At 53.9% G+C, this 25,720-nt stretch overlaps 2 protein-coding genes across 2 annotated transcripts in view; both read right to left on the bottom strand.

Moving 5' to 3' along the window:
• Positions 1–754: 754 nt before the first annotated feature.
• Positions 755–4,334, bottom strand: DPM2 (dolichyl-phosphate mannosyltransferase subunit 2, regulatory). Its single transcript, XM_032257373.1, has 4 exons — positions 3,514–4,334; positions 3,124–3,213; positions 2,199–2,301; positions 755–1,454 (listed from the first exon to the last, which is right to left on the bottom strand). The coding sequence occupies exons 1-4, from the start codon at positions 3,514–3,516 to the stop codon at positions 1,396–1,398; spliced, it is 255 nt and encodes an 84-aa protein (XP_032113264.1). The 5' UTR covers positions 3,517–4,334; the 3' UTR covers positions 755–1,395.
• A 2,031-nt stretch (positions 4,335–6,365) lies between these two features.
• The window catches only part of FAM102A (family with sequence similarity 102 member A), a 40,719-nt gene continuing 21,364 nt past the window's right edge, over positions 6,366–25,720 (bottom strand). The window contains exons 2-11 of the mRNA XM_032257375.1: positions 18,450–18,570; positions 18,210–18,239; positions 15,590–15,706; positions 13,852–13,898; positions 13,555–13,709; positions 11,512–11,616; positions 11,230–11,425; positions 10,580–10,701; positions 10,418–10,487; positions 6,366–9,020 (exon numbers count right to left, since the gene is read on the bottom strand). Coding sequence (XP_032113266.1) covers positions 8,975–9,020; positions 10,418–10,487; positions 10,580–10,701; positions 11,230–11,425; positions 11,512–11,616; positions 13,555–13,709; positions 13,852–13,898; positions 15,590–15,706; positions 18,210–18,239; positions 18,450–18,570 — 1,009 coding nt within the window. The 3' untranslated portion in view covers positions 6,366–8,974. The remainder of the gene's footprint in view (positions 9,021–10,417; positions 10,488–10,579; positions 10,702–11,229; positions 11,426–11,511; positions 11,617–13,554; positions 13,710–13,851; positions 13,899–15,589; positions 15,707–18,209; positions 18,240–18,449; positions 18,571–25,720) is intronic.

The raw sequence follows: 25,720 nt of genomic DNA on the forward strand, positions 1-25,720 counted from the left end.
TACCTGGTGGGAACTACCAGGTTGGAGGGCCTGTAAGTGGGATCCCAGATCATGCCCAGGAAACAATGGGAGGATCCTGTGGAGATGTAGAGGTTTCTCTCAAGACGGGGGGCCATCCATGACCTCAGGCTCCCACTACAGCAGTTGAGGGATGGAGGGTTAGGATCCAAAGTCCAAGCGGGCAACTCTGCCTGGACTAGAGGACAGAGCGTGGAGCAGGTGGGGACAGGGCAGGTGTCTGCAGTTGGCCTCTTTTTTCTCTGTGATGAGGGAGGGTCCTGGGTTTGAGGGATGGGGGTTTACACTAGGTGCCGTGGAGAACCGCAGAGCCAGCTGCCCAGGCGAGGTAGGACTGGTGGAAGGCTGGGGGGTGGGCCAGTCCAGCCAGCCTAACACAGAGCAGCCCTGCTGTGCTCGGGAGCAGCCTCTGCTGCTCAGGGCCATGTTAAGTTGGCTGTGGGGCTTTTAGGGGAGTGGCCCAAGGGTCCCTAAAGTAATGAATCCATCCTGACCAAGCTGGCACAGGGGAGGCATGGCAGAGGGGTGCCAGGGTCTCCACTGACACCCAGCTGTGATCTCCACTGGGTGGGAAGCATGTCTGTCCCAGTGCCTGCTTCATCCCTAGTGCACAGGTTCAGGGCAGGAGGCCCCGAGACACCCCCATTGCACAGGATCTCCTGACCCAAGACCGATGGAGGGGCCAGCTCCTAGCCTCCTTCAGCCCCGACACTCGGGAAACAGCACAGAGACAAGCACACAATCAGTCAGCATTTATTGGTCAGCTCTCCCAAACAGGCCAGCCCTGGGGTTGGGGGGCTGGGCCTCCATGAGGAGTGGTCGGTCAGCGGGCCCAGGGTGGCTGCCATAATGTGCCCTGAGCCCTACGTGTGGTCCTGGGGTCTGTCAGTCCTTCACCAGGCTTTCCAGGTCCAGAAGGGCTTGTGGGGTGTGGGGCTGTGTCAGGCTAAGGAAAGTTGCCTTGGTGGAGGAGAGGGCTTGTGGGGAGAGGTCAGAGGTCACACATGCGACCTTAGAAACTGCTAAGTTCAATGTCAGCATGTGACAAGAGGGGAAATGCGGCATGATGGCAGAACCCAGGGGAAAAGGTGGCAGGGAGTCTGAGAGTGAGGTCGGGAGGACCAGCATCTTTCTGGCCCTGGGCAAGAAGGGGGTGACCGGAGTCTTCCAGGTGTCCCTCCCTCCTAGCTTCTGGAAGGGAGAGCAGGGGAGGGGGCTCCAGTCAGTCAGGGCTAAGTTCCATGCCATGGGGACTCCGCAGGACAGCCAGGCTTGGGGCGTCACTGTGCCTGGGAAGGTTCTGCAGGCTCCCCCGCTCGGTCCCTGCCCTGGAGAGGAGGCAGAGAAGGGGCTGGCAGCCTCATCCTTGCAGGACCTTCATTGAGTCTTCTTGGTCACCCTCTCACTCTTCAGCATCACGTAGGTGATGAACAGTCCTGGAATACACAGACCAGAAAGGCCACGTAATGTCTGGGCTCAGGCTGCTGGGAGGTCAGGGCATGACACGGCAGAGCCACCCACCTGCAGGGCTGTGCACGTACCCGACCACCCTCCAGGGGACCTGCTCATCTTCACAATCATTCATCAAGCCATACATCCACTCACATTCATTCAACAAACACCAACCGAGTGCCTGCCTCAGGCAAGATGCTACCTTTAATGTTTCAGATTCCAAGGGGAACAAGATCCACCCATCTGTCGATCACCCAATCAACCACCTGTCCACCTACCTACACCTCACCCACCCACCCATCCATTCACCCATCATCTAGGCACCTGGCTGCTGACTGACTCATCCAAATGACTGTGAGCACAACCTCAGTGCCACAGCCCATTCTAGATGCACAGTAATGATGGAGACACAGTCCCCATCCCTAGGAAGCCACGAGATAGAGAGGGGCAGGAATTAGAAGTCAGGGTAATGAGAGGGTGACTGAGGTGAGCAGAGTGATAATGGGGTGGGGGGAAGAAAAGAGGGGGACGGGTCACTGGAGTCCAAAAAGCCTGAGGCACCAGGAAGCCCAGAGGCTACTGACTGGCAGCCTCGAAGGATAACCAGAAAACCCCAGGGGTGAGTGCAGGGCAAGGAGCTTCCAGCAGTGCCAAAGTGTGGAAGCACCTTCAGAGGTGGGTCCTCCCGAAACCCTGCCCAGGGTCAAGGGGAGGAGGTGATGACTTACCCACAAACAGGAGTAGCAGGAGGCCTGCGGCCAGCGGGATGGCGACAGCGTAGGCGCGGGGCAGGAAATACTTGTGGATGACATGCTGGCTGTCGATGAATGGCTGGCATCGAGGGCAGAGCTCTGGTGAGCCTTGCTCGCCTTGCCCAGGCCCCAAGCCCAAACATCCCACCTCTTCCATCTAAGGGGCTGACCCATTCAGAGCATTGGGACTGGATTTGCTTTTCTTTAAGATTATAGGATTTGGGTGTCATGTTTTTTTCCTTCCTTAATTTTTTTTTCTCTTGAGCAATGTGACGGTTAATACTGATCCTTCCTTAATTTCTGACTGGTATTTACCAGGCACTTGCTTTGGTGCCTGCCACAGGTTGGTGGTGGGGACAAGAGAACAGGGGACAAGAGATGTGCCCCAAGGCACTCACAGCCTAGCAAATGGTACATGAGGAATCCTCGATTGATTCCCAACCTGGGCCTCCAGGATTTTTCACTAGTATTTTTCTTTAAAAGATACCACGTTCTGCACTTCCAAACACACTGCACTTCTTAAGTAACGACCAACAAGTTTTCCCACAATAAAAAAAAATATCCTAAAGGCCTTCACAAATATCACTGGCGCTCGCCATGGCCAAGAGTCAGCAGGATAACCCAGAAGGAATAGAACTCCTCCAGAAGTCAAAGCAAGCTGGAAACAGCTTAAGTGTAGCGGCTAAGGATGCAATCTTGAGCTACATCTTTCTCCCCGAGCCTCAGCTATCTCATCTATAAAATGCGGCACCATTGGCATCTTCCTCATAGAATTGTTCTGGAGATTTCATGAGATGAGGCTGGCAATGATGCCAGCGCCGTGCCTAGCGCCTGTATTGTAGCTGCTTTGGCGGTGCCAGAGCTCGGGGAAGGTGAGCAGCGGGCGGGGAGAATGACATACCAAGAGAATCACCCAGGCGGTGTAGTAGGTGAAGATGATCAGGCTAACGGCGACGAGGCCGAGTCCCACCACCTGGTCTGTCCCCGTGGCCTGGAGAAAAGGGAGGTCTCAGCTGACAAAGTGACTCTCCATTTCCGCGCACAAATGGAAGCCGGGCGTCGCGGCCGTATCATTGTCTAAGCTTCCCATTCATTCAACAGATGTTAGAGGGCTGACTAGGGATCAGTTTCTAGGCTGAGAGAATGCCAGGCCTCGGTGTTGTCGTCCGTACAATGGGTAGGCGGGAGAGCAATCCCCGTTCCAAGTGCCCAAGTCCCAGCTCCTGAGCAGACCCGGAACCCCACCCCCCAGACCGAGTGCCGTATCTCCGGCACTCGGTCCCAATCTCACCATTTCACCCGGCGCTCAGTCACCGGAGCCTCAAGCCACATCCGGTTCCGGGTGACGCTTTTCCGGTTTTGGACTGCGGAGCACGCCGGGAGTTGTAGTTCCCAGGCCGGCTCAGGTTTCAGGCCCCACGTGGTCCGAGACTAGCAGGAACCGCCTTCTCCCCTTTGCATTTCGGGAAATGTAGTTCTTAAGGACATTGCCAGGCCGGTTGCTGCCCGAATCTCCCTAGGGAATGGGACCGAGTTGGGAACCCAGACTCCCCGGCCTTCATAGCCATAGTCCTGTAGCCGCCCCACCAAAAGCTAATCTCTAAACATCCCAGAGTCCTGGAGCCAGAGTGGGATGGGAGGGAGGGATCGGAAGTTCCATTATTCAGATGGGAAAAGCGAGGTTCAGAGGGGTAGATCCCAATCCTAGTCAGTGGTGAAACCGACACGGGTGGGAGAGGTGCAGAGAATGTTGACTTTCCGGCCTGGGATGGGTGGGGGAGGGTCTGTCTGGAGCCCGCATGGATGGGGAGGATCTGGATTGGTGGAGAGGGGGCGCCCCCTCACCATCGCCCGGTTTCCTGGGCCACCCTTCGGATGTCCCCTCCCTCCCTTCACTGGGTGCCTCTCGGAGCAGCCCAAACACGTTTCGGACCGGGACCCGCCCACCGGCCCCTCCCCGGTCTTGGAGGGCCCTTCCTCTGAGAACAAAGCGATGTTGGGCCAGATCATCTTCCAGGCTTCTCCAGCTGCAGAGACAGGAACGCGGTCCCTCGCCACTCATGCGGCGGCTGCTCCTCCGGGTCTCACCGTGACGCCACGTCCCTCAGGGAAGCCAGCCGTGAAGGCTTTTTATTTATTTATTTTTGAAATGAAGTCTTGCTTTTGTCACCCAGGCTGGAGTACAATGGCACAATCTCGGCTCACTGCAACCTCCGCCTCCTGGGTTCAAGTGATTCTCCTGCCTCGGCCTCCCGAGTAGCTGGGATTACAAGAGCCCACCACCACGCCCAGCTAAATTTTGTATTTTTAGTAGAGACGGGGTTTTGCCATGTTGGCCAGGGAGGTCTCGAACTCCTGACCTCGTGATCCGCCCACCTCGGCCTCCCAAAGTGCTGGGATTACAGGCATGAGCCATCGCGCCTAGCTTTTTTAAAATTCCATGTTGCCCAGGCTGGTGTTGAACTCCTGGACTCAAACGATCCTCCCAACTCGGCCCCCCAAAGTGTTAGAATTACAGGCATGAGCCACCGTGCCCAGCGCCCTGTGCCTTTTAATTCACTGATGCATTTTTTAATCTGGCCCTATCAGCTACCTGAGGGTAGGGTCTGTGGTTGCTCCTGTATCCCTGGCAGAAGGCTTGGCACAAAGAGCTTTTTTTTTTTCCTGAGACGGAGTCTCACTCTGTCACCCAAGCTGGAGTGCAGTGGCATGATCTCGTCTCACTGCAACCTCCGTCTCCTGGGTTCAAGTGATTTTCCTGCCTCAGCCTCCTGAGTAGCTGGGACTATAGGGGTGCACCATCACACCCAGCTAATTTTTGTATTTTTAGTAGAGATGGTTTTTCACCATGTTGGCCAGGTTGGTCTCAAACTCCTGACCTCAGGTGATCTGCCCGACTCAGCCTCCCAATGTGCTGGGATTACAGGCGTGAGCCACCGCGCTCGGCCCAAAGTAAGAGCTTTGAACGAATCAGCCAGCTTTAAGATTCAGTGATTGTTTAGATCCTGGAGTGCTACAGGGTACAGCATCTGGGGACTCCAGGCCTCCCTGAGAAGTTATGTGGAGGCCCTTGGCCTGCTGTCCCCACCTGGGGGGTTCAGGGAGAGATGTGCTGTGAGCCTGGCATGGTTTGCTCTCTCTGGCATTTATCTCCTTGGTTTGTTGGAAGCCCATCTCTGACTATGGAGTAAAGCTGACAAGAGCAACTGCTTTTTTCTTTTTTTGAGCTGGGAGTCTTGCTTTGTTGCCCAGGGTGGAGTGCAATGGCGTAGTCTTGGCTCACTGCAACCTCTACCTCCTGGGTTCCAGCGATTCTCCTGCCTTAGCCTCCTGAGTAGCTGGGATTACAGGCACTCACCACCACGCCTAGCTTATTTTTGTATTTTGAGTAGGGAGGGGTTTTCCCCATGTTGGGTTTTCCCTTCTCTCTCAGGAGACTCAGCTCAGCTAGGAGCCCACTTTTACCCACCTCCCTGGTTGTGCACAGAACAGAGGAAGGGTTTAAAGGGGCCAGGAGTGAGGGTCAGCATTGAGGAGTGGTGTGAATGCTATCCTGGTGTAGAGCTGGAGCCCTGGTTCCTTCTGGCCTGGCCAAAACCATTGGCCACCTCCTGGCCAAAACTTCCTGCCACCTCCAAGCTTGTTAAAGACCTAGAGTGACTTGCCTGTCCTAGAGCAACCTGTGACAGAAACGGGTGAGGGGCCCAGGGCAAGCCAAGCCTGTAAAGGACAGCAGCCTGGGGCTTTTGTTTGGGAACACACTCGTACCTCCTACAGGTCAGGCTGCACACCTGTGTTATATGATAACCCCATTTGCAGGTAAGGAAACTGAGTCACGGTTATTTGTCCTCAGGCATGCTCCTTAGAGGCCACTTGATTGCAGGGAAGGTCCAAAGGGCAGTGGTTAGAACTTGGCCCTGAGGACAGGGCTTTCACATGGTAGGAGCCTGGGAGGTAATGGTCTTCTCAGTTTCCTCCCCAGGAATCTGGAGCGATGAAGGTGACCGTAGCCAAGGAGAACCCTGGGCCCCTACAGCTTCCCCACCCTGGAATGTCACTATACATATTTGACTTCCTTCTGATGTTGTCTTTGATCCTAAAGTCAACATGATAAAGTAACAAGGTGAAAACAAAACAGCAAAAGAAACAAAAGCCGAAACATTTAATTTTTTCCCCCAAACCAAGACACTGACACTAGGCCGATTTCCCCTAACAATGTTATTTTCTACAACAGAAGCTGGGACAGAGAAACAAACACAGCCACTGAAGGAGTGGTGGCAACATTCTGTTAGAAAGGAGGGGAATTAAAGAAAAGAAAGACCCCTCCCTCCATCTCCTTGATTACCTCCCTAAAGACAGAGGAAAACATGGACACCTCCATCCTGGCAGACATGCCATGTGGTCAGTTTGTGAGGTAAACAGGAAAAAAAAAAAAAAAAAAAAAACCCTAAAGATATTGTAGACCTTTATTTTCTTTAAATCTGCTAATAAAAACGTTAAACTTTGAAGAAGATTCCAAACTGACATTGCATAGACCAATTCCTTTCCAAAAATATCTCTGATATACTCTGCATCTCTCTTAATATATAGAATTTGAAGTCCAGGAGCTGTGGGCACCTGGTGGGTATTCACTGAGCTCAAGGGGACGCGAAGGCTGAAGACAGGGCTCCCACATGGGGGCAACAAGGCCACACCTTCTGGGCTCTGGCTCCAGCCAGCATCAATTTGGTTGTGACTGAATTCTCGGTCCAATCACCCTGGCCCAGGGCCTGGCATGAGAGGATGTGGCAGGCTCTGTCTCCTTCTGGGGTTCCTGGTCTGGAGGAGTTTCCCCAACATTGCCAAAGACAGCTGTTTCTGCCCAAAGCCCCAGAGCTTTGAATGAGATGCAAATCTACCCTGAATGCACCTCCATCCTAGGCTGGGTGAGGTCACAGACACAGAAGGGCAGGACAGAACTCCCCCATCGTCTGGGGCCAATTCGTCTGGACACAGTGCAGTCAGCTTCCTTTTAAAGTGCCAGTATCTGTGGGGCAGGAGGGGACCCTCGGGGCTGAGCAGAGCCTTCTCCAGCCCGAGCAAACACTGTCCCGCCTTGGCAGGCACCTTCTAACATTCATTTTCTAAGAGTTAGGTGAGTAAAACAACAACAAATGCTAAAAATGCTCTGGTCCCAATGCCGGGGAGTTCTAAGACCAAGAAGCCCAACTCTCACCAGCAGGGGCAGATGGGGAACTAGGGAAGGAACCTCCCAGCCTGGGGAGGGCACCTGTACCCCTCCCAGAGAGAGAAGCCCTATCCCGGACCCCAGCGCTGCTGGAACCAGCCGGCAGGTGGGGCAGAGAAAAGCAGCACTCCCCTCACCTGGGGGAGGAGGCAATATTGAACTGAGAACTCAACAAGAAAAGAGAGGAGGAAAGAAAAAAATGAAAAAAGCTACAGGGCAGAGTAAACACCAGCCTGCTGGGTTTATACAAAATGAGTGAAATTTAAAAGGGGCAGGGAGTTTGTCCAGGGACTGGCTGGCAGCCAGAACCCACCTTCAAGCAAGTTACAAGGACTTGGGGGAAAGTGCTGAGAGCAGAGGCTTTAGTGGGGGGCAGGGCCAGACTGCTCCCTGCTGGGAAAGCACACCCCTTAAAGGAGCCCTTCCCCCTTGCCCAGATAGGGAATGCTTCCAGAGGAAGGCTGAGGCTTTTCTGGCAAGGAAACCAGCTCCAGACCAGTCCAGCCACGGTCCACCTGCCTCTCTGGCATCCGCCCCAGTCTGGGCAGCTGACCCTGGGGGCAGAGAAGGACTTTGCTTGCTCCAACCTTCTTCCTGCAGGAGAACCAGCTGCTCAGGACCCAGCCCTGGGCAGAGGGCACCGTCGGGGCTCAGACCTTTCTCAACACGGGTCTCAGACCTGTGCTGGAGCTGACTGGAGGGAGGAGAGGCAGCACCCGTTCCCGCCGGGCTGCTGGGCCCTGGGCCACTGACTGCACAGCAGGCAGTGACAAGGAGTCCTTGGGAAGGGGCCCAAGGAAGGGGAGGTGAGGGGTCAGCGGGGCTGTGCTTGGGTGGGGGCAGTGAGCATGTGCAAAGTGCAGGCTGCAAGGCAGCGGGGGGCATTTACCGGGGAGGCAGGGGTCTCCATCTGGAGTGTGGGTGGGGTCTGAGGTCATAGCTCCCAGGAAGAGGCTGCCAGCAGGTCCCCCAGGACACAAGGAAGGGACAGCTGAAGCACTAAGCAGTCAGACGGTCACAGGTGGCAGGATTCTGGAGGCGGTCTGCGCCCCTCCACAACCACCAGGGCAAGGGAACAATGGAGCAAGGGCCTGCCACCGAGACATGACCAGTGCTCCTGTGCTCTGGTGGGGACACAGTGCTCCTAGAGTGGGGACACAGGTAGACAGGCCCCTCAGCCATAGGCATCCCTGCATTTAGGAGCCGCTGCATGTCCTCAGCCAGAGGGACAGGTCTCTAGCAGAGGCAGTCCTGGCCAGCTGTCGGGCCCACGGGCTACACGGGCCCACCTGGCCTGCCCTCTAGTGGTTCAGAGAATATTCACAGTGGTGCCTGGACCTTGGCTGGCCAGGAGGGTCCCACCGTGGATGGGAGGGTAATGGAATGATGCTAGGGGGACAGTGTGGACTGGAGTGCGTGGAGGAGGCATGGATGAGATGTGGCGCAAAGGTGATCCGAAGGGGAACGTTCCTCATGGAATGATGCGGGCCTGGACTCCAGAGAAAACAGCCCGGACACCTCCTCCTCAATGGCTTTCAATCACAACTGGCTCATAGACCCCAGAAGAAACCCTGCAGGTGAGAGACAGGTCAGCATGTCCCCCTCGATGCCCCATTTCCTGAGCGCTCCACTGGACCCGGCCTTTGGAGATGCTTCACAAGCAGGTGCTGTTAACCTGCAGGAGAACCAGCTGCTTGGAACCCTTAGGGCAAAGGGGCTAAGACCGAGGCCCAGCGATGGTAGCCCAAGGTGACACAGATAGTAAGCATCAGAGTCTGTGGGGCCTGCAGAGCCCTTCTGGGCACGCCTGGATGTGCCACCCCATCCTCATGGTCACCTTGGCAGGGAGTGACTGCACCCTTCCCCGCTTAACAGGTGAAGAAACTGAAGCTGATAGGGACATGAGGGTGGCCAAGAGGGCGGTGGGGTCAGGAAACCTGATCAGCTCCTTTCCCTGCCGAGCCCAGGCCCAGTCGTGGAGCTGGGGACTCTCGGGCCTCAGCAAGTAGCTCTGCTGTGATCTTGCTCCCGACCAGACTGGTTTCTACTCTCACCGAGCTGTTTCCTCATTTTCAGAGGGGTCCAGGGAGGGGTGTTTACAAACCCCTAAGGAAGCCAGCCCCTCGGTTTCCTTCTTGCTCACTGCACCCCCACCCCCAAACCAGAGCAGCCCAGGAGGATACTGGGAGGAGACGGCTGCCATTCCAGGCTGTGGCCAGCAGGAGCCAGCAGAGCAGCATGAGAGGGCAGACCCTGCGCAGAGGCCTGGCCACACCTCCTCTCTGGGGATGTGGATGTTAGGCCGGCACCTTCCCAGCTGGCGCTTGTGGAAAGCTCACTCGCTCGCTCACTCATTCATTCATTCGGTGAACCAAAAGGACATGGAGGGCCAGGCACACAGTCAACGTGCTCTGAATGGATGCCTGCGGCGTGGCACTCTGGAAACCATAGTTCCTGCAAGTTTGGTCCTATCTACCCCCCCATCTGTGGGTGCCGTGTAGGCAACAGCCTGCATCATACCCAGCTGTGTCCTTGGCACCTTGCTCAGGGCCCGGTGCATTTTCCCTAGGAGAAAGATTTGTTTAGGAAATCCATGAGGGATCACCACCACCATTCATCCCCAGTCCCTGGAGCTGGAAGGAAGAGGAAGGGAGGGTCCTAAATAAACACATGTGAGGCCCCTGCCGTGTGCTGAGCCCTGAGACAGGCAGTGCCCAAGGTGACCCTGTGAACCGTGGGAAATGACTGGGCCTGCTGCTGCCCTCACTGTCCCAGGCTCCCAGGTGAGGTGGTGGTGTCCACACTGCCTGACAGATGGAAAAAGAGAGGTTCAGAGACATGACAGGCCCAGGGTCACACTGTGATGACAAAATTTGGCATTCAAAGCCAGGTGAGTGAATTGTGGGGACTCTGCTCTCACCCCCAAGCCCCAGCTGCCCCGGCGACCCTTCTCTGAGCCTGCCCCTACCTGTTGGCAAGCTGGATGCCGCTCAGTGTGGCGGAGCCATCGCGGCTCACGAACAGCCGGAGGTTGCTGTCTGTGGGGACACAGGGGAGGATGGAGGCTGAGTGGAGCAGGGCCAGCCCTTGGAGCAGGCAGCCTCACCCCCACCAGCCCGGCCCAGCTCACCCTCAGTGTTGCTGCCATCCGTGAAGTCCTGGCTCTGCACGATCTTCTCCACGATGGCATCCGCGTCGATCCGCGTGTCATCCACCCAGGTCGGGTGGCTCTCCACCGAGTCCTTCTTCCGCCTGGGTCGGGTGGGGGACAAGTCGCTCAAAATGTCCCCATGCGCTCTGTGCTATACTTCACTGAACCCTCGCATGCACAATAGGGTGCAGGTGCCGTCACAAGCCGCTTTTATAGATGAGGATGCCAGGCACTGAACAGATAAGTCAGCTCCCCAAAGCCACCCAGCGCATAAGGAGCGGCTGTAACAGCGCAGAAGGAGCGGCTCTAACAGCGCAGAAGGAACGGCTCTAACAGCGCAGAAGGAGCGGCTCTAACAGCGCATAAGCAGTGGCTCTAAGGCTCAGTCCAGCTGTCGGGCCCACAGACCATGCTGCTGTCCAATCTGCAAAACCACAGCAGCCATGAACAGAACCTGCTGTATGCCCGGGACGGCTGCACCCTTCATGGCTATCAGCTGGTGGAATTGTCACCATCCAACCCTCTGAGGTGGGGACCCTACAGTCCCTGTGTTACAGGTAAAGAAGCAGAGGTTCAAGGCACCACCAGGAGGGGTCTGTTCTCCAGGGAGCACCAAGAGGCAGGCTTACCTGAATGAGCGGTCAGACAGATGCAGGGGCCGGGGTGGCCGAGGTGGCTTCTCCAGGGGCCGGTGCTCCCGCTCACTGCCCTCAGGGCCCTCCACAGTCATGCTGAGGCCCCCAGAGGCGCTGCTGCTGGTGGACGTGTTGCGGCGGTGCGTCAGGTCCGAGAGGCTGGAGGAGCGCGAGTGCTCTGTGCTGTAGCCTGTGGGGGGCACGGCGGGGGAGCATCGTGATGGGGGATCCCGGGGAAGGAGGAGGCCGCAGGGGCAGGGCCAGACAGCCACTCACCGGAGATCCTGGACTGCTGGCTGGCGTAGCTGGAGTTGCGGGAGTGGCCAGAGTGGAAGACCTCCTCAGGGCTGGACAGGTTCTGCTCAGGTTCCTCCGACAGCCCTGGAAGGCAGAAAGGGGCAGGGGATGAGGGGACAGGGGTCACCCAGTGAGTGCTGCTCACCCTCACCCTCACCACCATGCCCTCACAGAGCCTCCCATGGTGGGGCATCACTTAACAGACTGAAAAATGGGTTCAGAGGAGCAGCAACCCGCCTGAGCCACAGGTCACCCTCAGAACCCAGGTCCGTTCATTCCACAGAGGGCCTCCTTGTGTAGGGTGCCCACCATAGGCCAGTGAGGAGGAAGAACGTAGAACAAAAACAGCCTCCACTACCCACAGCTGCAGTGAGAGGTGCAGAGCAGGGAGCAGTGCTTACTGGGGGTCTGGCCCAGTCTGGGGACAGGGAAGGCTTCTCCAAGGAGACGGCCTTAACGGCAGACCTCCAGGACACAGCGCAGGAGGGAGCCAGCTAAGGCCTCAGGGCAAGGGCCTTCCAGGCTCAGAGAACAGCATCGGCAGAGGCCCTGAGGCTGGAGGGGCCTGGGTCAGTGGAGTTGGAGTGGAGGGGACAGGGTAAGGGGGAGTGGGGGAAACAGGCTGGCCCAAAGGGACAGGCCCACAGTCCTGTCCCAAGTCACCCATAAGCCCAACTTCAAAACAGATTTTCCTGGCACTCCCCAGCAGGAAGCACAAGAAAGCAGGTGGGACCCACCCAGGACTCCCGAGCACCCACCTGCCCTCCCACCTAACACAGGAAGGAAGGACTCATCCATGCCCTCTTCAGAGAAGGGCACACCCAGGCCACAGGCAGCACCCCAGGCTGGCCTGTGTGCCCACCCATAACCATGTGGCTTTTCAAGTCCCCAACAGATCCTCTGCATATGGGGGAGCCCAGCTCAAGGCAAGTGGGCACTCAAGTCCCACCCTGCCTGGGAGAGAGGCCTCTTCTACTTCACACAAAGGCACCACCTTTGCTGGGATGGCCTGGTCCCCAGACACATCTCTTCTGGGGACCCCCATCCTGGGGATGGACAGGGTAATAGTGCTGGGAAGTCCCAGCTTTCTGCTCTGGGTCTCAGCTGGCTGTGTTGGTCGGGGAAAAGGGAGTGGAGGACGGCAGGGCCCTTGAGGTCAGAGAGTCCCTCACCACTCCCAGTCTGCAGGGGCAGAATCACCCACCAAGCATCTGTGGGGCCACACAAGGCCTGTGTTCTAAGTGATTCTGTGAGACAATCATGGTTGCCACGTGACGCCTTGCCTGGGGGCAGTCCAGAGCCTCCTGTCTCGGCAGCACCCCCTCCTCCTAGTTGCCACGCTGCCTCCTCTGGGGGTTGGGGCTCTTTCGCATTTTTTATAACAACATTAGTACCAGTGATAATTTGATAAAAACAGACTGAGTGCTTACCATGTGCCAGGCAGGCGCCCACATGTGCAGTTAATCCCCAAAGCAACCTGGGATGTAATTGCTATTACCAATCCCATTTTCCAGAGAACACTGAGACAGCAAGAGGCGAACTGGCCAGTCAAGGTCATAGAGCACATGGGAGAGCAAGAGCTCCCAGCCCGTCCTTCTGCCAGGTATACTGTGCCCCGATCCCCCAAATGCAGCCCAGACATCGCCTCCTCAGGGAAGCCTTCCCTGGCCCCAGATGGATCCTGCCTTCTGGGCCTGTCTCTCCCAGCTCTCATCCCGTTTGCAGGTAGATATGCATGTCATGCTTGATTGAGGCCTGTTTCTCCTGCTAGACTGCAGGGCCATGAGGGTAGGGATGCCACATCAGTCTCAGTCCAGGGCACTTCTGTGATCACAGGACCCAGCACCACAGCCAGCACGCACGAGATGCTCAGATCCCATCAGCCCAGTGGGAACACGCAAACACCCTCCCACCATCACCCTCCCTTCAGCCAGCCAGCATCTCCCTGGGGACCCGGGCATGACTTAGAGGTAAGTCCCTCGGGCCGATAGCAGGGAGGGGCAGGCAGATGAGGCACCATACCTGAGCTGAGGATGGTAGGCCGGGCCTTGTGGGGCCGGGACCCTGTCAGGGAGTTGGTGCTACTGCCACCGCTGCTGGTCCCACCGCCCTTACATGTCAGCTGCAGGGAGGAATCCTGGCCTGGGATGGAGATGGACTTGGCAGTGGACGGCGGCCTTGGAAAGACAAACAGGTATGACTAGGGTGCCCCACTTCAGGACCAGATGAAAACAGAGGACACCAAGAGTCCCTGTTCCTCCACCCCCAGTGCCCAGGACCGGGTTTCCATCCATTCCCCAGGCCTGTGCCAGCACTCACGTCTTGAAGCAGGGGTCTCCAGAGAGCAGGAACATACCAATGGTGACCTGTGGCAAGAGGAGCAATCAGCCATGCTCTGGCCACCCACGGCCTGCCCAGGTGCAGGGCCCCTGCAGCCTTTCAACTCTGCCTCAGAAGGGCTTGAGCTCCAATCCTGTCTCTCTGCCCTCTCCTGGCTGGGAGGCTCTGGCAAAGCCACCTAACTTCTCTGAGCCCAGTCTCCTGTGTGGAGGACAGAGATGGTACCAAGGCCTGACTGGCGGAGCAGAGGGGAGGGCGGTGCAAGGTGAGGCCTGGGCTCAGCCCTGCAACTGGCAGAGTTAGTGGACAGTGAGCTTCTCCAGGACAGAGCCACACACTCACCCCTCACCCTGTGTAAGGGGCACAGAGCTCAACCCAGCAGGCAGGAGAAGGAAGGGGGTCTGGCACGGCAGGTGGTGGGCAGGGTTTGGTGAAAGTCTGATGAATAAAGCATAAAGCCATCGCAAACTTATTCACTTGGGCAAAGATGTCGGCAACAGCCCAAATGTGGCAAGATTTGGACCCTAAAATCTAGGCTGAGATGGAGTGACAGGCAAAAGGTGAGTGGGTGGGAAAGAGGGGCTCAGATCCTGGGGCCACCACTAATGAAAAGGTGAGCACTGGGTTGAGACTTTCTGCAGCTTCTCCACTCGGCCATGAAAGCAGCCTAGACAGGAGGTGACTGCCCCAGGCTGTTGATGAGGGGAACCAAGACTTGGAAAGGGGAAGTGACTCCTAAGATCCTGCAGACAGGATGTGGGGGAGTTGCCCTTAAACCCAAGGCTACCTGGCACCCAGACTCCCTTGATCCGGCATGAGGTGCGCAGGGCTACTGTGCCTGTGCTTTTCAGCCTGACTGAGGCTGAAAAGCTCCGACTCCCACGACAATCAGTCTAGACCCTTTCTGGCATCTCCAGTTCCCTCTGCAAAGGGTTTAGGAGGCCCCAGAGCCCCTGCTCACCACCTCCTGCCCAGCTCTGCTCCAGATACAACAGGGTCTCCCTGGGTCCTCTTGCAGAGGGGGTGTTACAACAGCCTGTTTTGCCAGCCAGGTGGAAGGGTATGGAAACAGAGGAAGAGAGGTGTGCTGGTGGTGGACACCTGGACATTGCTATTCCCAAGAGGCCAACAAGGCATCTGCCTGGGGGGTGGGGCTGCCCTGGCCATTGGAAACCTGCCCATGCCTGCCCTGGGGCCCTCAGCAGCCACCGTTTTCACTGATAATCCACTGGGGGCCAGGCTAACGCATGTCACTTGAGGCAGGGTTAGGAGCTGGGCCAAGGAGTCAACTAGCTGGGGGTCATGTGCCAGTTGTCTGTGATTCCAGGCAAATGACTTAACATCTGTGCCTCAACTCCCTCCCATTTGAAGCTGGGACTAACCAAAGATACCACACCTCGTGGGGCTGCTGTCAGGGGACCACGAGAGAAGACAAGGCATGCAGTCAGCATGACGTGGACCCATTGCAAGTGCTTGCCAAACCTTTAAACAGACTGTCAGGGCCCCTCCCTGACCTTTTCCTTGGGGAAACTGAGGCCAGCAGCTGAGCCAGGCCTCCCTCTGATCATAGATCTGATTCCAGGGCCTGCATCTTCCCGATGTCTACCAGGTCAGGGAAGGCCTGCATCTTTAACAACCCTCCATAGGGTTCTGATGAGCAGCCCGGTTTGTCCCCACCCCTTCGTCGGGGTGGAAGAGGCGGCAGGATCCCTGGTACCTTGAGGATGGAGTTGTCCTGACGGGTGTTCTTCGTGTCATATCCCTCGAGCAGGCAGCAGCGCCCCGTGGAGCCCGACCCCGCAAACTCGGCCAGGTTTAAATCAGCGAAGCCCAGCTAGGAGGTAAGAGGAACGTGTGGGAGGCTGAAGGGAGTGTGGGCTCCTGGCTGGCAGAAGCCCAGAAGGGGTAACTTGGCAAAGGTGGGGAGGGAAACAGACAAAGCCCCTGGGCCTGCCCTACAGCCCCAACTGACTGCTGCATAACGGGGACCCAAGGACAGAGGCCCTGGGTCTGCGGCACCAACACGGCAAAGCCAGGAGCTCACATCCCTGAGCTGCACAATGCACCCTTTGTGCCACATCCCGGCGTGCACCGGGACCAGTGCGCCTGACATGAAAGGACACTGTTGTCTGTGACACAGATGCATTGTTCCCTGGGAAACAAAGCCGTGCTGTCGGGAGCTGCCAGGCCAGCAGGCAGGGGAGGAGGGAAGGTCTGTGGGAAGTGGGTGCTGGGGGGAGTGATGGGACACCCCCACAGGGGTTGGGAGGGGAGGGGCACTACAGAATGAGCAGGAACCCCAGGGAAGGCACCCTGGTAGAGGCCAGAGTGAGGGGCTGCCGGGCAGAGCTCAGGGTCTGAATAGGCCCTCGGGAACTCTGGGCAGAGGAGCAAGGGATGGGGAGGGAAGTGGGAGAAGGTGCAAAGAGGGCATGCACTAAGAAGGCCCTGTGGATGGAGGCCAAGTCTGCTAGGCCTGGAGGGGAAACTGAGGTTGAGACAAGGTGGTGCCGGGCTTGGGGATTTGGAGGACATCTCCGGTACCCTCTGCAAAGGGTTCAGAAGGCCCCAGAGCCTCTGCTCACCACCTCCTGCCCAGCTCTGCTCCAGATACAACAGGCTCCAAATAGATAGATAAACGAAATGTTTGAACCAGTGTTTGAACCCAACAGAACCAATCAGGGATAGGTGTCAAGTACCTGCTGCCTGCAAGTCTCTACTGGAGTGTTCAGGGCACACACTCCAGAATCAGGGAACTGGATTCAGATCCTAGCCCTGCCATGGACTCAGACTGACCCCCATTTTACAGATGAGAAAACTAAGTTCAGGGAGGGAAAGAAGCTTGCTCAGGGCCAAACAGCTAACCCAACAGAAACAGGACTGAAACTAGACCTGATCAGCACCATGTCCAGCCACTTCTCAGGGCCTCAGTTTCCTCCTCTGTATAATGGGAGTAAAGCCTGAAGTAGGAGTTCAGTTACACAACAGAAGGGAGGGGTCTGGCAGTGCCTGACACACGCTGGGTGCCTGGTAACTGTCTGCCAGTGGAGGCGAGATGCTCCCAGCTGTTTGCTGGTGATTTCTTCCCTGGTTGGGCAGCTGTCCTCACCCCTGTGAATCAGAAATTTCCATTCTGACAGCACCCTCCACAGCCTGGTTCTAGCCACCCTGCCCTCCGCTTCTGGAGAGGGATGTCAGCGCCCCAGGCCAGGGCAGAGTGCATGGCCCAGCCGGCTGAGTTCCTGAGCTCCGGTCAGTGGGAAGGGCCGCACCCTGTATAGCACCTCCCTCGGGTGAGAGGTGAGGCGAAGGCATTTCCCCTCCTGGCTGATGGAGCCCACCCTCCTGCCGCTGGGCTAATCCCAGGAGCTGAGGAGGGGAGGGCAAAGTCCACCATGGAGAAGAGAGATGGAAGCCAGAGCGGGCTTATTCAAAGCCAGAAGAGCTGTCTTCTCCCTCTTTGCCCAGTAGAAAAGCTTTCATTAATACTATGTAGGGCTGAACTGTCTGTGGGTACAGTGAAACGCTGGTAACAACACACACTTCCAGCAGCAAGGCTGGCTGAACCATGTCACCAACCATGCCATGGGACACTGCTGCCATTGGAAAGCACATGGAAATCTGTGATAACACAAAAAGATGCCCAGGATGTATTAAGTAAAAAACCAAAAGCCACAAATCTGTGTACTTGTGTATTTATTTATTTATATATTTAGGAGACAGAATCTCACTCTGTCACCCAGGCTGGAGTGCAGTGGCGTGACCTCGGCTCATTGCAATCTCCACCAAACCCCAGGTGGCAAGTGATTCTTGTGCCCCAGCCTCCCTAGTAGCTGGGATTACAGGAGGGCACCACCACCCCTGGTCAATTATTTTTGTATCTGTAGTAGAGATGGGGTTTTGTCATATTGCCAAGGCTGATCTCAAACTCCTGAGCTCAGGCAATTCGCCTGCCTCAGCCTCCCAAAGTGGCAGGATTACAGGCCTGAGCCACCATGCCCAGCCATACTTGGGAGGCTGAGGCAGGAGACTCACTTGAACCCGGCAGATGGAGGTTGCAATGAGCCGAGATTATGCAAGAGGCCTGGAGAGAGGAGAAGGGACAGAAACTGGCCCTTTTGCTCTGTGAACTTCTTTACCATTTGTATTGCAACAAGCATATGCAGCCTTTATATTGAGTGCAAAGGCCATCAGTAAAGATATTTCTAAAAAAGAACACATCTCAGGTAGTGCTAAGTGTCTCTTGTTTGTGGCAGAGAGGGGGCTGGAGGCTTCCCTCCTGCCTGTCCCGTGCCACCCCATTCCATCCCACCGCCCCTTCACACAGTCCCTCTTACCTTGGAATAAGCCTTCCCGCCTTTCAGCTCCTGCACAGGGAGGGAGACAAGCAGCAAGTTGACTGGGGAATCCCAGGACCTCATGCATCTCCCTCAACCCCCCCAGATCTGAGGGGAGGAGGGCAAGGAGCAGAGCAACTCTCAACATTTTCCCCTGGGAGTGTGGACTCATTAGGGGAGGGGCCTACAGCCCAGCCCAACAGCCCAGCCTAGCAGCCCCACCGGCGCCTCCAGCCTCACCTTGCGCACAGACACGCGGAAGACGCAGGGGTCCAGCAGGCCGGTGGCCGGGTTAGCACTCATCTTACACACAAACGTGAACCTCTTTCGCCACCGCACGCAGTTCTCCTGCACCTCCTCCCTGCAGGCCAGAGGTGACAGGTGAGCACAGGCATGCACATCCGCGCCAGGGGACCCCATATGGTACCAGGGACAGGGAAAGAGCCCTGCCCATTGGGAGTGAGGCGGTGGGGAGCTTCACTTTCACTCTGTGTCACAAAGTACTGTAGCTGTGTTTTCACAAGAATGTACTTGTGTAACTGTTGTTAAAAAAATAATGAACACCAGCAAAAACATAATAAAAATGAGATAAACACAAGGCAGGGGTGAGGGGAGCTGGGGCAGTTGTCCCTCCCCAGGAAGCCTGGCAACCTGCAGAGCCTCCCTCTGTACCCAGCGCTGCCCCCGCCACCTTGCTCTGAGACCTTGGGCAGTTCCCTCCACTGCCATTACCTCCTCCAAAGCCAGGCTCTGCCAACTGCCTCATGATCCTCACAACAGTCTTAGGCTGGACTACTCAGCCCATTTCACAGATGAAGAGGCTAGGCAAGCTGCCCTGCACCTCCCAGCCAGTAGCTAGTGGAGCTAGGCCTGAAGCCTGGTTCCTCCTGACTCCAGAGCCCCCTTCTTCACCACTAATAACGATGGCAATAATAACAACAGCCGATGCCCACACAGCACTTCCCATGCGCCAGGCACTGTTCAAGGAACTTCATGGGAGCCAGCAAGCCGTGGAGCTTGCTCCAAGTTACAGAGAAAGGTGCTCATGCCAAACCCTTCCAACCTCTGTCTGCAGCAGCCGCATCATCAGCCCGATCTCCACCTGAAGAAACTGGGAGCCCCAAGGCTAAGACCCTTGCCTGAGGCCCACCACAGGTAAGAGCAGAATGGGGATTAACCCAAGCAGCTGGACTCCAGGTGCGGAGACAGTGACTTGGGGCCTCAGCTTCACCAACACTAAGCAGAAAGCTCTGGTCTTCCAGCCTTCTGGTGCCTCCTGAGTTGGAGAGCATGACCGTGCTGAAAAATTGAGCACCCCTTTACTGGAGAGGTGTTTTGTGCTCTGGGAGTGAGTGGGAGCCGGTGGCAGGGCTCATCCAAGCCCCTCCCAACTGCTACGGGGGCCTTAGCAGGATCTGGGGGTGGCAGTAGCACGTGGTAGAGCCGAGCTCTGCATCCCCGAGCAGCTCCCCATCCCCACACAGCCCACCTGGCAGAGCCCATGCTCAGGAAGGGGTGGCCAGGAAGGGAGGGGACAGTGTGAGAGATGTTATCTCCAGCTCATCCCACCTAACCACCTAGGGGACAGTAAGGAAGTGAGCTGAGGAGACTGGGTTAACTGCCAGATCGAGGCCTCAGGGCAGATGGTCTGAGAGGGCCGCAGCCAAGCCTCTCCTGAGCATTGGCGGGTTTGCTTTGCACGGCAGCCTTGTAAGGTGGGCTCTACGCCACCCATTCTACAGCTGAGGGCACTGAAGTTCCAAAGCCATTCTACCCGCCACGCGAGCTCACATCCCGAGGGGCTGGCAGGGCAGGATTTAAACCCAGGACTGTCTGACTTCAGAGTCAGGGCTCTCAGTCACCACATCGGCTCAGGGGCCATGGAGCACAGGAAAGTGTGGCAAGGAGAACCCGTGGCATTGTGGGGCCTGCAGTACCCTGCTCTGCCCCTGAGGCACCACCCAGGTCTCTGAGTGCCAAGCAGGTGCTGGTATGAGCCACTGCAGACTGCATTCACTCAGTGATGACTCAGTGTCACCAGGAGAGGGCGGGGAAGGGGTGAGTCAGGAAAGGTGACATTCAAGCTCAGGACAGAATGAGCTTGGGGAGTAGCCAGGTGGAGGAAACAGTTCCAGGAAGAGGGAACAGCATGAATGAGAAGCGAGTCCTGTTTCCTTAGGCCGATGAAAGCCCCTAAGCCTCACTTTCTAGAGGAGGCCCCCCCAGGCTCCACAAGGCTTTAAGGATATGACCAAGGCTTACTCTGTGCTCCTGCCAAGGCTGTGACAAGGGGCAACATGGCAGCCAGACCTGGGCCACAGCTACACACTCGCTGGGGCACATCACCCCTGTCATGGCTGCTGTTGTGGGTGCGCTTAGTAAAATGAATCCTGCAAAGTGCCTGGCCTGGTGAAGGCTCTGTGATGACACCAGGGACCAAGGGAACTCAGTCACCAGAATGCACAGAGCTTGTTAGGAGGGTGAACTCCAACAATCCTCTGCAACCAAGACGGGACAAGCAGAAAAGGTCAGGGATGAAGACAGGGGAGGAAGGGACAGATCTAATCTCCGTAAGCAGGTGCCACAGGAATGGGGGCCCTCAGCTGGGGGCATCGCCTGAGCCCAGTCATGCTGGCTCCACTTATTCATTCATCCGTTCAAACGACTAAGCACCAGTGTGTGCCAGGCCCTGTTCTAGGGACTGGGACCACAGCAGTGACCAGCTTACATTCTGGTGGGAGGAGAAAGACGACGACCAAATAAACAAGAAAAATACATTGTTGTGGAAAGGAAGAACTAAAACTATATTAACAGGTGACTTGATCTTGTACACCGAAAATCCTTAAAGAATCCACTAAAATCTATTTTATTTATTTTTTGAGATGGAGTTTCACTCTTGTTGCCCAGGCTGTAGTGCAATGGCACAATCTTGGCTCACTGCAACCTCCGCCGCCCTGGTTCAAGTGATTCTCCTTCCTCAGCCTCCCGAGTAGCTGGGATTACAAGAGCCCACCACCATCCCCGATGCAGTTTGGTATTTTTAGTAGAGATGGGATTTCACCATGTTAGTCAGGCTGGTCTCGAACTTCTGACCTAAGGTGATCCACCTGCCTTGGCCTCCCAAAGTGCTGAGATTAGAGGCATGAGCCACCACGCCCGGCCATTATTATTATTATTATTATTATTATTTTTATTTTTTCTGAGACAGAGTCTCACTCTGTCACCCAGGCTCGAGTGCAGTGGCACATCTTGGCTCACTGCAACCTCCACCTGCTGAGTTCAAGTGATTCTCATGCCTCAGTCTCCTCAGTAGCAGGGATTACAGGCATGCACTACCACACTCAGCTAATTTTTGTGTTTTTAGTAGAGATGAGTTTCTGCCATGTTGAAACTTTCGGCCAGGCTGGTCGCGAGCTCCTGGCGTCAAGTGATCCATCTGTCATGGCCTCCCAAGGTGCTGGATTACAGGCATGAGCCATCATGCCTAGCTTAATACATGATTACAGGTGTGGTGGCTCATGCCTGTAATCCTAGCACCTTGGGAGGCCGACGTGGGCACAAATCACTTGAGGTCAGGTAGCTGTAGTCCAAGCTACTAGGGAGGCTGAGGTGGGAGAATCTCTTGAACCCAGGAGGCAGAAGTTGCAGTGAGCTGAGATCAAACCACTGTACTCCAGCCTGGGCAACAGAGTGAGACCCTGTCTTAAAACCAACAAACAAAAGAATAAAAATAAATATATAAAAATTTAAAAATGCATGAGTTCAGAAAAGTTGCAGGATGCAAGATCAATATACAAAAATCAATTCTTTATACATGTTGGCAAACATTTACAATGAAACAAAAAAAGCAGTTCCATGTACAATAGCATCAAAAAGAAAAAAAATACATAAGAATAAATTTAATAAAGTACAAAATACACACTATGGAAAACTACAAAACACTGCTGAAAGAAGTTAAAGATCTAAATAAACAGAAAGACATCTCATGGTCACAGATTGGAAGACAATGTTGTTAAGATGATGATACTCCCAAATAGTTCTAAAATTCATCACGATCCCGATCAAAGCCTCAAGCTGGCTTCTTGACAGAACTTTGACAAGCTGATCCTAAACTTTACATGGAAATCCAAGGGACCAGAATAGTCAACACAATCTTTAAAAGTAAAACATAATTAAAGGATTCATATTTCTCTATTTCAAAAGATCTACGAAGTTACAATAATCAAGAAAGGGTGGTCCTGGGATGAGGACAGACACAAATGGAATATGACTGAGATTATTCTGTATACAAAGGTTTAGAAATAAACCTTCAAGAGAGACCAGCTTGGCCAACATGGTAAAACCCCATCTCTATTAAAAGTAAAAAATATAGCTAGGTACGGTGGTGTGTACCTGTAATCCCAGCTACTTGGGAGGCTGAGGCACAAGATGGCGCCACTGCACTCCAGCCTGGGCGACAAAGGGAAACTGTCTCAAAAAAAAAAAAAAAGGAAACCTCACTTTTACAGTCAATTGATTTTTAATAATAGTGCCAAGATAATTCAGTGGGAAAAAGAATAGTCTTCTCAACAAATGCTGCTGGGATACAGGATATCAACATGCAAGAGAATGAAGGGTGTGTGTTTGGGGGGGCGGCTAATTCATGCTATACATAAAAATGATCTGAAAAAGGATCAAAGAGCTAAGTATAAGAGCTAAACTATAAAATGTGGGAAAAAAAAGCATATAAGTAAATCTTCATGCCTTTGATTAGGCAACTATTTCCTAGATACAATACCAAAAGTACATGTGATATAAGAAAAATATAAATATACTGAATGTCATCAAAATTTAACACTTTTAACTGGGCACAGTGGCTCACACTTGTAATCCCAGCACTTTTGGAGGCCAAGGTGAGAGGATCACTTGAGGCCAAGGGTTTGAGACCAGCCTGGGCAACACAACAAGACCCCATCTCTACAGAAAATTTTCAAATTAGCCAGGCATAGTGGTACATGCCTGTAGTCCCAGCAACTTGGGAAGTTAAGGCAAGAGGATGGCTTGAACCTAGGAGTTCCAGGTTGCAGCAAGCTGTGATTGCACCATTGCACCCCGGCCTGGAGGGGGGAGGACCCTAACTTAAAAAAAAAAAAAGGAAAAGAAAAAGAAAAAAAACCAAGCCAGGCGCAGTGGCTCACACCTGCAAATCCCAGCACTTTGGGAGGCCAAGGCAGGTGGATCACGAGGTCAGGAGATCGAGACCATCCTGGCCAACATTGGTAAACCCTGTCTCTACTAAAATACAAAAAGTTAGCCAGGCATGGTGGTGCGCACCTGCAGTCCTAGCTACTCGGGAGGCTGAGGCAAGGGAATGAACTGCTTGAACCTGGGAGGCGGAGGTTGCAGTGAGCCAAGATCATGCCACTGTACTCCAGCCTGGTGACAGAGCAAGACTCCGTCTAAAAAAAGAAAAAAAAAGAAAAAAACCTTTTGTACTCCAAAGGACATCATCAAAAAAGTGAAAATGCAAACCACAAAATAAGAAAAAATACTTGGAAATCATATATGTGATGAGGGACTTGTATTTATAATATAAAACAAGCATCTACAACTCAATAAAAAGACAAATAATCCAATTAAAAATGGGCAAAATATCCAAATAGACATTTATCCAAAGAAAATACATAAGTGATCAACAAGCATACAAGAAGATGCTCCATGATTAGCTATCAGGGAAATAAAAATCAAAACTAAAATGAGATACTACTTTACACCCACTAGGATGGCTAGAATCAAAGGTGAAGACGTAGAGAAACTGGAACCCCTGCGACCCTCATACACTGGCAGTAGGAATGTAAAATGATGCAGCCCCTTTGGAAAACAGTATGGCAATTCCTAAAAAGGTGAAACACAGAGTTATGATATGACTCAGCAATCCCACTCCTAGGTATATACCCTGGAGAAATGAAATGTGTCCACACAAAAACTTGTACACAAATGTACATCACAGAATTATTCATAACCAAAAAATGAAAGCAACCCAAATGTCCATCAACTGGTAAATGGACAAATAAAATGTGTTTTATGCATACAATGGCGCATCATTCAGCAACAAAGAGAAATGATACACTTATACATGCTAACCGGGGATTAACCTTGAAAACATGAGGCTAAATCAAAGCAGCCAGCCAGAAAAAAACTATAGAGTTTATGATTTCATTTATATGAAATGTCCAGAAAAGGCAAATCCATAGTGGCAGGAACTAGACTGGTGGTTGCCAGGGGATGGGGGATGATACAGTCTGGCTGTGTCCTCTCCCAAATCTCATCTCAAATTGTAATTCCCACGTGTCAAGGGAGGGACCTGGTGGGAGGTGACTGGATCTTGGAGGTGGTTTCCCCCATGATAGTGAGTTCTCATGAGATCTGATGGTTTTATAAGGGACTCTTCCCCCTTTGCTGCTGCTTCTGTCTCCTGCCGCCATGTGAAGAAGGTCCTTGTTCCCCCTTCGCCTTCCACCATGATTGTAAGTTTCCTGAGGCCTCCACAGCCATGTGGAGCTGTGAGTCAACTAAACCTCTTTCCTTTGGAAATTACCCAGTCTTGGGTATTTCTTCACAGCAGTATGAGAACAGATGAATATAGGGACTTGGAGGAAAAAGGAGTAACTGCTAATGGGTATGGGGATTTCCTTCTGGGTGATGAAAGTGTTCTAAATTTGGTTGTGGTGATGGTTGTGCAACCACAAATATACTAAAAATTGCTTAATTGTTCACTTCAAATGGGTGTGTTGTATGGTATGTGAATATCTCAATAAAAAATAACTCAAATTGAGATATATCTCAAGTATATAAATTGAGATGTTATTTTTAATTATATCTCAAAAAAACAAAACAAAACAAAACAAGAAAAACCCTTGAGGTAGGTCAGATAAATAGAAAAATGGAGAAGGGCTGGGTTCGGTGGCTCAAGCCTGTAATCCCAGCACTTTGGGAGGCTGAGGTAGGCAGATCACGAGGTCAAGAGATCGAGACCATCCTGGCCAACATGGTGAAACCCCGTCTCTACTAAAAATACAAAAACTAGCTGGGCGTGGTGGCGTGCGCCTGTAGTCCCACCTACTCGGGAGGCTGAGGCAGGAGAATTGCTTGAACTGGGGAGGTGGAGGTTGCAAGTGAGCTCAGATTGTGCCATTGCACTCCAGCCTAGGTGACAGGGCAAGACTCCGTCTTCAAAAATAATTAAAAAGAAATAACACACAATGGAGCTTCAATATGGCTGGCAGCAGACTTTTCAGTAGAAACCTTACAGGCCAAGAGAATGGGGCATGACCTGTTTCAAATGCTGGAGGAAAAAAACCTTTTACCCTAGAATAGTACATCCAATGAAAATGTCCTTCAGACATGAAGGAGAAATAAAGACTTTCCCAGACAAACAAAAGCTGAGGCATTTCATCAGCTCCAGACAAGAAATGCTAAAGGGCTGGCCAGGTGCGGTGGCTCACACCTGTAATCTTAGCACTTTGAGAGGC

This window comes from Sapajus apella, unplaced genomic scaffold, assembly GCF_009761245.1.
Source record: "Sapajus apella isolate SASKATOON/1434 unplaced genomic scaffold, GSC_monkey_1.0 scaffold97, whole genome shotgun sequence".
In the NCBI taxonomy this organism is placed as follows: domain Eukaryota; kingdom Metazoa; phylum Chordata; class Mammalia; order Primates; family Cebidae; genus Sapajus; species Sapajus apella.